The sequence below is a fragment of the Sorex fumeus genome, unplaced genomic scaffold (assembly GCF_029834395.1).
Source record: "Sorex fumeus unplaced genomic scaffold, SorFum_2.1 ptg000078l, whole genome shotgun sequence".
Lineage (NCBI taxonomy): Eukaryota > Metazoa > Chordata > Mammalia > Eulipotyphla > Soricidae > Sorex > Sorex fumeus.
The window spans coordinates 9,283,944-9,298,750 of record NW_026606135.1 but is presented as its reverse complement, the minus strand read 5'-3'; the positions used below and the strand labels follow the sequence as shown (position 1 = coordinate 9,298,750).

At 45.1% G+C, this 14,807-nt stretch overlaps 1 protein-coding gene across 7 annotated transcripts in view; it reads left to right on the top strand.

The window, feature by feature from the left end:
- Window positions 1-14,807, top strand: part of CPEB3 (cytoplasmic polyadenylation element binding protein 3) — a 207,574-nt gene that overhangs the window by 149,451 nt on the left and 43,316 nt on the right. For all 7 annotated transcript variants that reach the window (XM_056130478.1, XM_056130480.1, XM_056130483.1 and 4 more), the window contains one exon: window positions 6,455-6,573. In XM_056130478.1, coding sequence (XP_055986453.1) covers window positions 6,455-6,573 — 119 coding nt within the window. The remainder of the gene's footprint in view (window positions 1-6,454; window positions 6,574-14,807) is intronic.

Here is a 14,807-nt window from a genome sequence, read left to right as displayed (position 1 = left end):
AGGGGCCGGGGGAGGGAATAAAGGAAAAGAGAAGCAAGTGACTATGAATCGTAGGCAAGTCCTTATTTGCTAGTGATATTCCAGGTTTTTTTTTAATACTCCTAATTTTTATCTCACTATTTTTAGGTGAGAACAGTTTAAGTTAATGAATCAAGAGTGAGCATTCTGGGTCTGGTGAGATAGTCCAGCTGGCAGGGTGCTTGCCTTGCACGTGGCTGAGCCAGGTTCTTGCCCCAGCACCGCATATGGTCAACGGAGCCCTAGGAGCACAGAGTATGACCAGATGTGGCCCAAAAGCCACAATGTGGCCCAAAAGCCATAACAATGAAAAGAGAGAACATGGATACTGACCTCGGTTTGGTTTCATTCCTGAGTCACAGTGCAACAGGCTGGGGGTGGGAGGCAGGTGCTCTTCCTGCCCGGGGGTCCACCATGAAGACGCATTGCAGCTCTCTGAGCTATCTCCCTGGCCACCTGACCAAGCTCTTAACCCCATACTGCGTCTTTGGATTTTAATCCGAGTATCTTTGAACTTATTAGAACTTTGGAATCCTCACCTCTGAAAAGCTAATAGTAATAACGATGTGTTCTCATAGAATTATTGTGAGGATGAAACAGGTAGTGAATGTAAACTGTTATCAGCAGAGTCCCCGGCTCGTTGGAAGCATCACGTATCTGTAAGCCATGGTGGTAAAGTTCATGGAAATTGTTATTTTTACCAGGGAACTAGTATAAAAAATGACAGCATAAAAAACGATGTTGGGACTGGAGTGATAGTACAGCGGGTAGGGCATTTGCCTTGCACACGGCCGACCCAGGTTTGATTCCCAGTGTCTCATATGGCCCCCTGAGCACCGCCAGGAGTATTTCCTGAGTGCAGAGCCAGGAGTATCCCCTGTGTATCGCCGGCTGAATGTGACCCAAAAAAGCAAAAAAAAAAAAAAAAAAACCCGAAAAAAGGTGTCGTGTAAGGTCTTGGGAAGACTGTTTTTGAAAGGTAGCCAAGAATATTTGGGGGATTATTATGCTTAAAGTGTTCTCAGGTATCAACAAAAAAAATTATTTCAATTAATTTTACCCTTCAAATGCTAAAGAAAATGTAATCAGTCATCATTGTCTTTCTGTTCCTTTCTTTTGAGAAATGCGTTGATCATTCCAGACCCCTCTCCCAGCTACTCTGCCCTTCTTCTGCGGCCTGTGTGGCATCAGTAGGAATTCCAGCAATTTCTTGCTGTCCTTTCTGCCCATAACCCAAGGTCTTGGTGGCAATGGTGCTAGGAATTCCTCTTGCCCCTCTTGGCATCCGTCTCTTCTTACAGATTGGCTCTGTATTAAAAGGGGGGATAAGGTCAAATTAAGAGTTGCACAATGTTGTGAGTATATTAATGACACTGAACCATATACTTTAAAATGGCTGTGTTGGGGCTGGAGCAATAGTTCAGCAGGTAAGTCACTTGCCTTGCACACGGCAGACTAAGATGGAACGCTGGCACCCTATATGGTCTTCTGAGCCTGCCAGGAATACTCCCCGAGTACAGCCAGGTGCGACACACACACACACACACACACACACACACACACACACACACACACACACGTACACCAAAATAAGAAAATGAAATAGTTGGGGCTGCAGCGGGTAGGGCGTTTGCCTTGCATGCGGCCGACCCGGGTTCGATTCCCAGCATCCCATATGGTTCCCCGAGCATTGCCAGGAGTAATTCCTGAGTGCAGAGCCAGGAGCAACCCCTGAGCATCGCTGGGTGTGACCCTCCTCCACCCCCCCCCAAAAAAAGAAAATGAAATAAAATGGCTGTGTGCCTCAATGAATAATAAATAAACGTCTCTCGGGACTGATGGATCTCTGGAGGCCTTAACGCCCCATCCCCTACCGCCCCCAGTCATCCCCCCAGTACTTGGGAAACGAGGTCACCATTTCTGGAACTTGAAACATTTTATAATCTTGCTATAAAGTACTGGCTCACCTCTGAGTGAGAACAAAGGGGGGTTTTAGTTTTTGACTGAGTGTGTTTTAAACCTCTCAAACTCATTGAAGAACCTGCCATCATTCTGACAATTCAAAGAACACGGATTATGGGTATAATAGGCTTTTAAAAGAAGAATGTGTTAAATGGGGTTAAGACATGTGCTTTGCATGCAGTTGGTCTCCCGATTAATCCCCCTGGGCATGTCTGCGTACAGCATTGGGGTGACTGGGGTGACCCCAGCACAGCCTCGGGCCAAGGTCCCAAGGCCAGTGGGGTCTCGAGGGTCTTCTGAGCTCTGCTTGGGAGGCCCAGAAAGGAAAAACTGGTAAAGAATATATTAAAGTTAGCAAATACCATTTGTTCCCTGGGTTGAAATAGTGATATATGGAAACAAACATTTCATCATTTTATTGTTTGTTTACGCAATATTTGACCTGTCATTCAAATAACTTAAAAACATTTATTCAGTACCTCCCTCGATTATTTCCTTTTATTCAGCAGAATACTTGCAGATGCAAGGTAGAAAGTACATGTCATTAATTTTAATTCTAATTTCTGTAGAGCCCATAGGTAAAATTTAACTTTATATGACATATCATGTAAATAGTTGAAAATGTAAAGGTAAGGTAAAAGGTAAAGGCCCTCCCGTTGATCGTCGATTTGCTCGAGCGGGCCCAGTAACGTCTCCATTGGAGACTTTGTTGTTATTGTGTCTGGCATATCGAATACTCTCGGTAGCTTGCAGGGCTCTCCGAGAGGGGCGGAGGAATCGAAATGTAATTAGAGAAAATTGATGCCTGCAATAGTATCTCTTTTGGAGGGAACAGGGTTCCCATCTACCAGTGCTCAGGGCTGACTACTGGCTCTGTGTGTGCTCAGGGTTCACTCCTGGATGTGCTCAGGGGACTATTTGTGGTATCGGGGACAGAGTCCAGTTCAGCCACATGCAGGGAAAATGCCTGACCCCCTTACAACCTCTGAAACAGCATCATAGTTTACAAAACATCCACAGTTTACATCTTGTTCAGATAATCGGGACAAATCGTTTGGGGGCCTGGAATGATAATACAGTGGGTTGGGAGTTTGCCTTGCATGCAAACTAACCAGGGTTTGATCCCCAGTATCCCACATGGTCCTCTGTGCCCTGCCAGGAGTGATCTCTATAGCGCAGAGCCAGGAGTAAGCCCTCGCACTGCCAGTTGTGCCCCCCTGTCCAAAATACTTAGTTTCTTCATATTGTAGAGAAAAGAACTAAGATTCAGGCATGTTAAGTTCTTGGTTCCACTATTTACTTGGTGACCACAAACAAGTTACTTGATCCCTGTGCCATTTCTTTAACTTTGAACTGGAATTAATAATATTGCCTATCTCAGAGGGCATATGAAGATGAAATGAGTTAAATACATACACATAACACATTCAGGACAGAACCCGATGTATAGTTTTTGTTTGATAAATGCAACCTTACCTGTCAGCTTTACTATTACTGCACAACGTGTGTTAGGGCTGCTTCTAACTCCTCATCTAGGTTTCTTTGCGTTAGTACCATGTGGAATTTGTCTTTGAGTAAATCATTGATTTGCTTTCAATATTAGGTTGACTTTGTTATTCCTGAACGGGCCTTTTTCTACCTTGTTTACTTGACATTTAATTTCTGAAAAGCAAAAAGAAGATGTGTTTGGAGGACTCTTCCTTCCCAGTTTTCAGAAAAATCCTCTCATTTTAGGGCCTAAGAGAGATAGCGTGGGAAGTAAGGCATTTGCCTTGCAAACAGCTGCATCCTCCAGGTGAAATTAAAATGATTTTGTGGGTGATTTGGGGGTGTTTCTGAAAATTTTGTTTTTGTTGGAAGTAGCCTGAGGGAGAAGGAGTTGGGGAAAATTGATAGTCTTCTTTCTCAGCCCTTACCGACAGTGCTGAGAGAAGATGGCTGTTAATGGCAGCCTGCTCAGTACAGAGCAGAGATGAGATTTTTGTAAAAAGATTATTTGTTGTGAAAGAGCCCACCTGAAGAAATTGTTTTGGACCATTTCCTAGAAGGGGCGGAGGGTGGGGCTGAATGTGTCATTTTCCTTGTAGTGTTACCAGTTGCAGGCTTCCCTTTATGATTTCTGGTGGTTTTTGTTTGTTGGGGTCACACCTGGCGGTGCTTAGGGCTTCCTCCTGGCTCTGCACTCTGGGATCTTTATTCTGTGAGGTAAGCCCGAGTGGAAATCTGCGTGTTTTTTGTGTCTTGTTCAGCTGCCATAGGACGACACTCTTCTGCCCCTCTGAGGCCCAGGGCTCAGGCCCTTTTGGAGTCTGGAGATGGCTGAGGGTGAGCAGCCATGTGCAGGGATGCTTCCGTCAGCCAGAGGGTATTCAGAGCCAGTGACTGTGAGAAAACCCCAGCTCACTGAGCAGCCTTTCTGATGGGCTGTGCATCACGCACACGGTCAAGGTCCACGCTTAGAACGAGGCGTCCAGCCTGCCTCTTAGGACTGTTGGTAGATCCGTGCCACGCAGCACGTTCAAGGAGAGTCAGGATGCCCAAGATTTCCTTTGAGGTCGAGCACAGAACTGAGAGCAGAGGTGACAGCTGAGTGATTTAGCAAAGCTCGGGGAGTTAAGGAGAGACTGAATAATTGAGTGCTCAGGCTTAGACGAGCTCGTGACAGGCCTTTGCTCACCTGCTTTTCATAAAGGCCAGGGTAACAGTAAGTGCCAAGGTTGAACTTTGAACAGTTGTTTTCTGTTCTGAAACCTTTGCTGACTCTCTGTGTCAGGATGCTTGCTCCTCTGGGCACCCATGAGACTTTCATTTCCTCTTACCTCCCTCAGGTCTGTAGTAAGTAGCTAATTGTGCCAACTTCTATCTCACATAAGTCTCTTGAAAATGCGAACCTAATTTCATTCATCACATTTTTAAAAAAATAATGATGGTCTAAGGCCGGAGTGATAGTACAGCAGGTAAGGGGCTTGTCTTGCACATGTTATACTGGGTTTCAATCCCTGGCCATCCCGTTATGGTCCCCTGGATTCTGCCAGGAGTTATCCCTGAGTGCAGAGCTACGGGTAAGCTCAGGCATAGCCCCAAAACCAAAACTATAAAGTAATAATGATTGTGTTCCACTAGTAATGGTTGGTTGATAATGAACCTTAGTGAGTTGAACGGAACAAAATTCTTGATGAATAGCCTTCATTTTGCATTGTTTATAGCTTGTATATTTTGCCATGTGGTTGGAAAATGGCATATAAAATCACACTATTGTTGAACTTTTTGTTGTTGTCGACAGCTTTTGAGGCATGATTTACCCCTACTTTTCACCCATTTGAAATATATTGTTCATAGGGCCGGAGCAATAATATGGTGGGTAGGGCACTTACCTTGCACATAGCCAACCTGGGTTCAATCCCTTGCATCCCATCTGGTCCCCCAAGCACTGCCAGGAGTGATCCCTGAGTACAAAGCCAGGAGTAATCCCTGAGCACTGCTGGGTGTGTGACCCACAAGCCAAAAAAAAAATTTTTTTTTAAATAATAAAATGTAGAGTTCAGTGTTTTTCAGTGTGATCACAGTTAACAGACCCATCACTTTAATCAGTTACAGAAAATGTTCATCCTCACCAAGAAACACTGAACCCATTCCCTCCAGTCTCTGTGCTGGTTTCGTCCTGAGAGATGTGCCTCTCCTGGACACTCCATAGAAACAGAATCAGACCTTTTTGGTATTTTGTACCCATATCCCTAGGCCTGGAATAATGTTTTCAAAGTCTCCACGCTGCAGCATGTGTGAGAGCAAAAGGTAGGCAGGCAGGAGGGCAGGTGACGCATGATTCCTGGCTAGTGGTTGTGACTGAAACTCATGAGGAGTCGACCTGCCCTTGTGAAAGATAACCAGATAGGGGCCAGGAGATGATAGTAGTTAGGGCGCTTGCCTGGCAAATGCCCAGCTCGAGTTTCGATTTCCGGCACCACATGATCCCCCAAGCATTACCAGGTGCAGCCTTGGACCCCCCTCCCCTGCCCTCTCCACCGCCCAACGTCCTGATATGACCCTGGAGGCTCCCAGCACCCTGAACTCCAGGGCAGCTTCATATTCTCAGGCCCTTGCACCCAACCTGCAGCCTGGGTAGCTAGGAATCTCTGGTGGGAGTCCCGGATTTCCTGAGCATGGCTGGGAACCCCCAGCTCTGAGCCCTCCAGAAAGATAAACAGGTGTAGCACATGGGGATTCCATGGACGGTCTTCCGAGCGCTCTCCTGGGTGATCACGAGAATCAGACACAGTAATGTCTCCGAGCACCTAGTCCACTGTCTAGCCAGTGGGGATTTCAAGTGACCATCACTTACTTCCCTGAGTCCCTTTGCAGCTTCTAAGTTTCCAGTATGAAATTGTCAAAGTGCAATCATGAATTTTAATGGCTCTTTCGAGTTTAGTTAACTAACGCCTTCCCCCATTCCCTTTCTTCTGTTGTTCCCCCCAAGGCTACGCCTTTCTGCTGTTCCAGGAGGAGAGCTCGGTCCAAGCTTTGATAGACGCCTGCTTAGAAGAAGATGGGAAGCTCTACCTGTGCGTGTCCAGCCCCACCATCAAGGACAAACCGGTCAGTACTCCGCAGCCCACTAGTGCACTTCCCAAGCATGCATGCCACTGACTTAGCTGATGGCCTCCTCCTTGTCTCGGGAAAGCTGGTGACTAGTGTCTGCCGACTCGGGGTGACCTTGTATTGCAGTAAAGCCGGGCTGTTGGCGATGGGAAGTGCACAACAAATTACTCCGTTTCATTGTTTGCCGGTGGGACCACATGTAAGCAAATGTACCCTTGAGTTTCACTTTGCAGGTCTTCAAAGCTAATTCTTGTTCAGAAACTCTGGATTGAAGTAAATAATGCTCTCAGTGGTTTGGCCAGCTGGTTTCTGTCATCATTTCAAACCAAGGACAGGAGTAATGTCTTTTCCTCACAACCATCAGTATTTATGAGCCTTTGAAGGAAAAGTACTGTTGCCTGGTGGCACTCAAAGTCAGAGCCTTCTGGGCTCGGAGCGTACCAATCTAAAAGGAGTAGCTTTGAACAGGCGGGAGAGGGGACAGGCAGAGAAGTTGGAGCCAGAACCATGGGTAAATGCACACATGTGCAGTTTGTGCTTTCTGAGCCAAAGTGTGAGTTGTGAGTAAGAAAAGGAGATGCTTCCTCCCCCTAGCAGAGGGGTCCGTGGTCAGGGGTAGCACTGGACAGAGTGGAAGAAAATCATTTGGCGGACATGGCAGAAGGCAGGACTCTGTGAAGTGGGGGTGAGGGTGGGTTTCTGGATCAAGACTTGGTGTGAGGAGAGGGAGAGAGAATAAAAATGGTGATGTGCAAGGCACAGAAGATCAAGGCAAGTATTTTACGTGGGACCTGCCACAGTCCCTGTCAGACTTGCTCAAGGTGTGTCCTGCTTGGCGCTAGGTGTCAGTCATGTCAGAGACGTGCCTAAGGAAGTTGGTGTAAAGCGTGGACATTCTCCATTTGAGTCCTAACTCTCGCATATAAATATCTGCTTGGCTGTGAGTAAGTCGCCCAGTCCTTGCTGGCCCTGGCTTTCCTCATCTCTCAAGTGACAGGAATAAGGGAGCCGCTCCGGAATGTTGAGAGATTCAAATGAGAGGAGGAAAGTGACACCCTTTGGTAAGATCAGATATTTGTGGAAGTGTGACTGGATGTTATCATCGCCCTATACCGTATAGGATTCAGGAGAGTAGCTGAGTTCAACGCCATAGTGATATTGATTGGAGAGAATGGTAATATCTAGAACAGCATTTGATACTTGGTTGCCCAAGTATGGTGTGGGAGATGGCAGTATTGAAAGCAGAGGGGGAGTTGCTGAAGAATGGGAATTTCGAGTCACAGAAGAGTGACTAATGCAGAAAAAGCGAAGATTTTAGCAAGTGTGAAAGTGCCACTCTAATTTCGAATTCTGCAGCCATTGTCAAGCTTTAATGACCACGAGGATAACGTGGGACAGAGGTAGGGGGAAACAGCAGGTTGAGGAAAAGAGTGGGGAACCTTTATAACTCTGGTCTCAATTTAACAGGAGACAGGACTAACTAAAATGGGGGTGCAGTATTTCTTCTGAGTAAGTAATAAGGAATCTGACTTAACTTTTAAGTTTCTTTGGTGTAGGGTGAGATCAGGAGGACTCAACCCACCCTAGCAGGTTCCTCTGTCTGAGAGGTGACGGTCCCCAGGAGCCCTGTCCCTGCTCTCTGTCGGGCTGGGTGTGAGACAGGAGGGTTCGGGGTGAGATTGGTAGGCGAGAATAAGACTGTGTTCTTCTGTGTAAAAAGGCAGCAGTATCTGCTGCGATAGTTCTTCCCATGGGAGATAAAGAACTGTTGAATGGAGGGGAAGGGACGTGTGTCTCTGGCTCTGTGGCACAAGGGCAGTGGGCATCGACCTGCTCAAGAGGGCATGGGCAGTGGTGGTTTGCAGGCAGGGATGGCACGGAGGCAACTCCATTAGTTTTGAGTATTTTCTCCCCACACGTGTAGAGAGACATTAGATTGGTATCCTTGGCTTAAAGAACTTTTGAGAAGAATTAGTTTAATTATCTGTTTGGAAATGTTTGTGAGAAACTAACTTCGATTATTTTGTGTTTCTACAAATTTCTGCTTTTCCAGTTTTCACTCTGTGGGCCTCAAGGGAAGCAGCTTTTTATGGGAGCTAAGTGGTAACTGCCGGTTACATAGTTCTTCGTCCCAGGCAAACTCAGAATTTCTGCTTCAAAACAGTTTGAAAAAAAAAAAGAAAAAACCCAGTTTGAATATAGTTTAGGATGGAAAATTACAGAGCTCCTCCAAGTGCTACCCAGTCTAAGGAACGGAATCCCGTATGGGGGTCTAGCTCTTTCGGCTCTCTTTAGAGCCTCCTTTTCCTTGGCTTCAGCCTGGTTTCTGTATACCCCACCTCCTCTTGCACGCTCCCGGAGAACGAGAGCTGGCTCTGTGGGAGTCAGGCCTTGGCAGTAGCTCAAGGTGAGTCACCCCTCGAAGCTCCTCACCGAACTACTGCGCTGCTCCCCTCGGTTGGCTGCTGTGCAGAGTATAGTAGTGCTCGGACCCTGCCAGTGCCCTCTGACTGGTCCTCCTGGATTTTTTCCTTCGACACACCCCGGTTCCAGAATGACCCCCAAATGACCCCAGACATTTTCTGTCCCTTCCCCCATATTCTGTCCTCATTGCCTTTGTGTGGATTAAGTCATCAGATTGTTTTCCTTCTAGGAGAGCCTGGTAGCTAGAGCCCCCTTTCATTTAGCATTTCTAAGATCATGTGTTTTAAAATCAGATAAACACCTACTTAGCGGATTTCAGGTTGTATTACTGAGATCACCTTCTTGGTGGGACTATTTTCGTTTGTGGGCCACACTCAGTGGTGCTCAGGGATTGCTTCCGGCAGGGCTGGCAGGGCTCCGGAGATCCTCTGAATACACCAGGGATTGGACCAGAGTGAGCTGAGTGCAAGACAAGCACCTTAACCCCTGTGCTCACTCCCCTGTCCACCCTTTCTTCCCCCGCCCCCATTCTTTCTCCCCAGGTGCCAGAGATGAAGCCCAGTCTCAGGCATGCAAGGCCTGTGCTTTGTCACCGAGACAGCCCTAATCCATTCTCTTTTCTCTTTTTTTTTTCCTTTTTCTTTTTGGGTCACATCCGGCAATGCCCAGGGGTTACTCCTGGCTCTGCACTCAGGAATTACTCCTGGCGATGCTTCGGGGACCATATGGGATGCTGGGAATCGAACCAGGGTCAGCATGCAGGGTAAATGCCCTACCTGCTGTGCTATCACTCCAGCCCCCCATTCTCTTCTTTAAAGGACTCCATTCACACTATTCTGTGTATAGATCTGATCCTGAAAGATAGCAAAAGGAACTATATTAATGGCCTAATTGGCTCTATCCGAGGAATGGGAAGACAACTTAGGGAAGGCAGGAACCTTTGTAAACTTCCTAGATCTGTGGGACTTTTTGGTTTTCGTTTTCCTCCAGTGAGAGCAGATGTTCCAGGCATCCCAGAGGGAGGCGGTGCGGTGCCCTTGCCCAGTCTCCCAGTGAAGCTGGCAGATTTAATGACAAGTCTCTCATCAAGGTTATCCTAATTTTTGAATGTGTAAATAGATGGAACCTGAAGACTTAGCACAGCAAAACTTCAGAGGATGTGGCAGAGACAGACACTGAAAAGAGTAGCCTGTCAGAGTAGGTGAGAAAGACTAAGGATACTTTCTAGAATACCTTGTCATTTTTTTGGTTTTGTTTTTCAATTTTATTTTGTTTGGGCGCCATACCCAGTGGTGCTCAGTGGTTGCTCCTGGCTCTGCACTCAGGAATTATCCTTGGCAGTGCTTAGAGGACCATGTGGGATGCCGGGGATCAAATCCCAGATTCTGTACACCTGAAATGTGACAGATTTTGCTATATTTTGAAAAGCTGCCTTACCACACTGAATGAAGTAGCTTAGGAACTGTCAGTCATAGGTTATTATATCACTTTGAGATCTTTCTCTCTTATTTTAATGGTATATATTCTGGGGCCTGAGAGACAGTTCACTGGGTATGGCACTTGCCTTGCATGAAGCTGACGCAGGTTCAATCCCTGGTATCAGATATGATCCCCACGGACCACCAAGTGTGGCCCAAGTCCAAGCCCCTGCCCCAACTATGTACTCCTTCAAACTATGTTAGAAACTGTTGCGTGCAACACATTCTGTTGGTTCTTGTGAATCATAGCTTTAAGGGGCTGAGATACAGTTATAGAGTAGGGAATTTGCCTTGCACATGGCTAACCTGGATTTGATCCCCAGTACTCTATATGGTCCCCTGAGCACTACCAGAAGTGATATCAGAGTACAGAGCCACGAATAAGCCCTAGCACTGCTAGATGTGATCCAAAAGCCAAAATCAACTTTTCTGCAAAAAAAAAAAAATTTTTTTTAAATCATAAATTGACCATGAAACAGGCAGTAAATCCTGCATTCAAAATGTTAATAGTATAATGGACACTTTTTTAAAGTATTCAATTACACGTGCCTATTAGAGGCTGGCACATAAAAGGTTCTGTAGTTATTGGACCAGAGAGGTAGTACTACGAGTAGGGCACTTACCCTGCACATGCCTGATCCCAGGTTTGATCCCTAGCACCCCATGTGGTCCCCTGAGTACTACCAGGAGTGATCCCGAAGCATAGAGTCAGGAATAGACCTTGAAAAGACCCAGGTATGGCCCCCCCAAAAACCCCACATGCAATAAAAGGTTCTATGATTATTTGTCAATTTTTTTAAATCCATAAAATTCATAATATACAATTAATAGCACTGTAGCACTGTCCTTCCGTTGTTCATCAATTGGCTCGAGCGGGCACCAGTAAAACATCTCCATTGTGAGACTTGTTGTTACTGTTTTTGGCATATCGAATACATCATGGGGAGCTGCCAGGCTCTGCCTTGTGGGCGGGATACTCTCGGTAGCTTGCGAGGCTCTCCGAGAGGGGCAAAGAAATCGAACCCAGGTCAACTGCGTGCAAGGCAAACACCCTACCCCTGTGCTATCGCTCCGTCCCATACAATTAATATAAATTATATATTAAGTGTTTTGGAAATTATATATATTCATAGCCTGATCTGTAATTATGAAAGAAATCACGGATTAAGTGTTACTTGAACTAGGCGTTGACGAATGAAGAGAGTGTGGAGATGGGCCAGAAGAGAAGGAGACATGAGAAGAAATAGACATTTGGGGAATAGGCAACGTGTGAGCGCAGAAGTGAGAAATTGTGCTGTACAGAGAAACTTTAGGTTGGTTAAATGGAGCGCAAGTGTATAAAAGGAATGAAGTAGAGGGAAAATGCATTGGGATAAATAGGGGCCAAGTTATAAGACATCTAGGCCTCAGGCTTTGGGTTTGTTTACTCAGAACCTTTGATTTTTCACTTACTACCTCCTAAGTATAATTTTGCTTGGCCTAATGGATACTGGTTTTGTATTTCCATCTTGTAATTCATGGCTAAATTTTGTCATGTATGTTTTATCCTACCTTGGAAGTCTTGAAGCTTTTCATTCTTTTTTATTTCTTTCTTTCTTCCTTGACTCTTTGTGGTTTGGGCACTTCCCATCATAAGAATTTTCCAAAGAATTTGTCCTCTAAAATGAGAGAAGTACCTCTTATTCATAATACTATTTTTTCCAAGAGTTTCTGAATTTGCAGATAAGTCCAGGATTCCTTAGGAATTATTATTCCTTTTCTAGATTTGCAGTTCCAATGCATTAAATAGTATCTATTGGAAAATTAGCCAATAACTCTCAAGAAATCAGAGACAGTGTTTTCCAAGGTCTATTCAGAAGAAAACTTATCCTGTTAAACTCTTGACAGAAGGTTCATTAATATATATTTGTCAGTTGTAATAACAGGTCTCATTTTTTAAACATTTACTTTTTACAACTTCATCCATTTTATCCTTTAATTAAAATTTCCATAGGTGTCAGAGCAATGATACAGCAGATAGGGAGCTTGCCTTGCACACAGCTTACCAGGGTTTAATCCCCAGCACACCCCTCCCCCAATATAGTCCCCTGAGCCCACCAGGAATAAGCCCTGAGCACCACTGGACATGTTAAAAAAAAAAAAGGAAAAAAAGAAAGTTTCGTAGCCAAGAACATTTGGGGAACATTTGTAAATTAAAGATCTGAGAAGTCTTGCATTAAAATTGACATAATATTTTTAGTCCAGCTTATATACCTGGTTTGGGGGTTATATTTGTGAAGATTTTGGTGAAATTAGTTTTCCATGCTCATTCAGAGAATTCCATTCTAGTTCACTCAAAGAATAGGCTTCTTCCCAGGAAAATCTTAGGTAACTTGAACTTTTTAATGTGTATATTCTTCAGGCATTTCGGTCACCAGCCTGATGGTAACAGCATCCTTGTCCTCCTGCTACGGAGCTGAAAACACGCATTTGTATGGACAACATTTCCTGGTTGCACAGCACTGTTGCTTGAGGCTATGAATCGCAAAATTAAAATAGCTAAATATATTAGCCTTTTTATTGTTATTTTCCCTAAGCTTTTCTGAATGTTAGCAATAGTAGAAGGTTTAAGAAAGTCTATAGATCATTTCTTAATGCAGTGAAAGGTCCCAAAGGGGCTAGTGAGCCAATGATTTCCAGGCATGAGAACGTCTGTTCAGTTTGGTGCAGATGGCAGGGGTTTGCACCTGGACACTTTCTTGAACCTGAAGGTGGAAGGTATATCTGGAACCTTCTCAGAGGACATTAGAGGGTTTCTTTGGGTTGCTTCTGGCCACCTGTCTAGAAGACTGATATATAGTTTTCTAGAGTCTGTGATCTCTTTATAGCTAAGGAATGGGAAGAAGAGTGAGTTTGAGATTTTTAGTTTTCTGCTTTAGACCCAGTGGAGTTCTGACTCTTAGGCCACTCAGCTGCCTAAGAGATCTTACCTAGATTTTACAGAGATCTTGCCCAGGCTGAAAATTCTGATCAGCTGTTAGTTTCTTTTTAGACTGCTTCCCCCATAAGATAGACAGAGGGAATGCCTCACTCCTCTCTGTTAGGTGGAGAGCAGTGACTGAGAATAACTGGTACCCATTTATTACTAGGTTGAACGGAGATGTCTGATATGAATGTACTCTGAATAGTTCACACCAGAGTTGTTACTGTGGGCTGTTACTTTTGGTGGGTAATGATGATAAAACAACCCTTTATACCATGGACGAGATAAAGATACCCCAGAAACCACAAACCAGCTTATTTGCAATACTGTGGGGCACGCCAGTCATTCTGTGAGGTCTGTGATGCTGAAAATAGAATTGCTGACAGCTGAGGTAGGTCTGAGTTCACCCACGCTACAGCTGAGCTGAGCTGTCGCAGCTGGATGGCACTGCCCTGCCTGGCCCGGGTTCTCAGCTGACTCATGGGGGCTGGGCCGCTGGCGCCTGGGCAGAGTCCTGATGGCCGTGTAGACTTGGTTTTCTGATTCAAGTCAATTTTTAGGATTGCGGAATTAGGGAGAAAGAAACAGATACATACATTTTTTTCCTGAAGAGCTTAAGAATTTGGGAATTTGAAAGGTATTGAAAAGAGATAAAAGAAATGGGGCTGAGGAGGTGGTGGTATGTGTGTTTGTGTGTGTGTTGGGGGGTGGGTGTACCAGATCATTCTATTGGCGCTCAACAGTCTGTTTGCATATGGGAGCAGCCCTCGCACCTAGGGCTGAAAGCCAAGGCACACTCTGCAGGTTCATAGGATGGATGTTTGTGACCCTGGGTGAGTGGGGTACAGGGTGAACTGTTCACAGTGAACTCCTGGTGACACTGTAGTTGCGTGTCTAAGTGGTAGTCTCAACCAGCGTTTCTCAACCCGCCATGTGGGCTGTCAGGACAGTCCAAGGGGACCACAGAATGAGACGAGGGGAGTAGTTGGTCAGATGGGAAGGAAGGAAGGAAACAAGGTTGGAAGAGGCCCAGTCAGAACTAGGGTGAGGAACACTGCTCTCAGCTCAGAGTTCCAGAGCTAGAGGTAGACCTCCAGAGATGGAGTCTGGTGATGTTTGAGAACTTAAAGCTCTAGGTTTGTGTTGTTGAACAGTCTGTATTGAAAGCTGGTCTTATTATCTAACTTTTTTTATACTATCAAATGTATTTTGTATTTAATATGAAAGCATTTTATTTTTATTAAACACTTAATATAAAATGCATTCTATATTTAAATTTAGAGACTTGCAAGTATTTGATGGAATTTTATTTTTTTCAGAAAATGAGTTTTCTGTCAAAATAAGTGGCCCATTTTGCCTATTACATA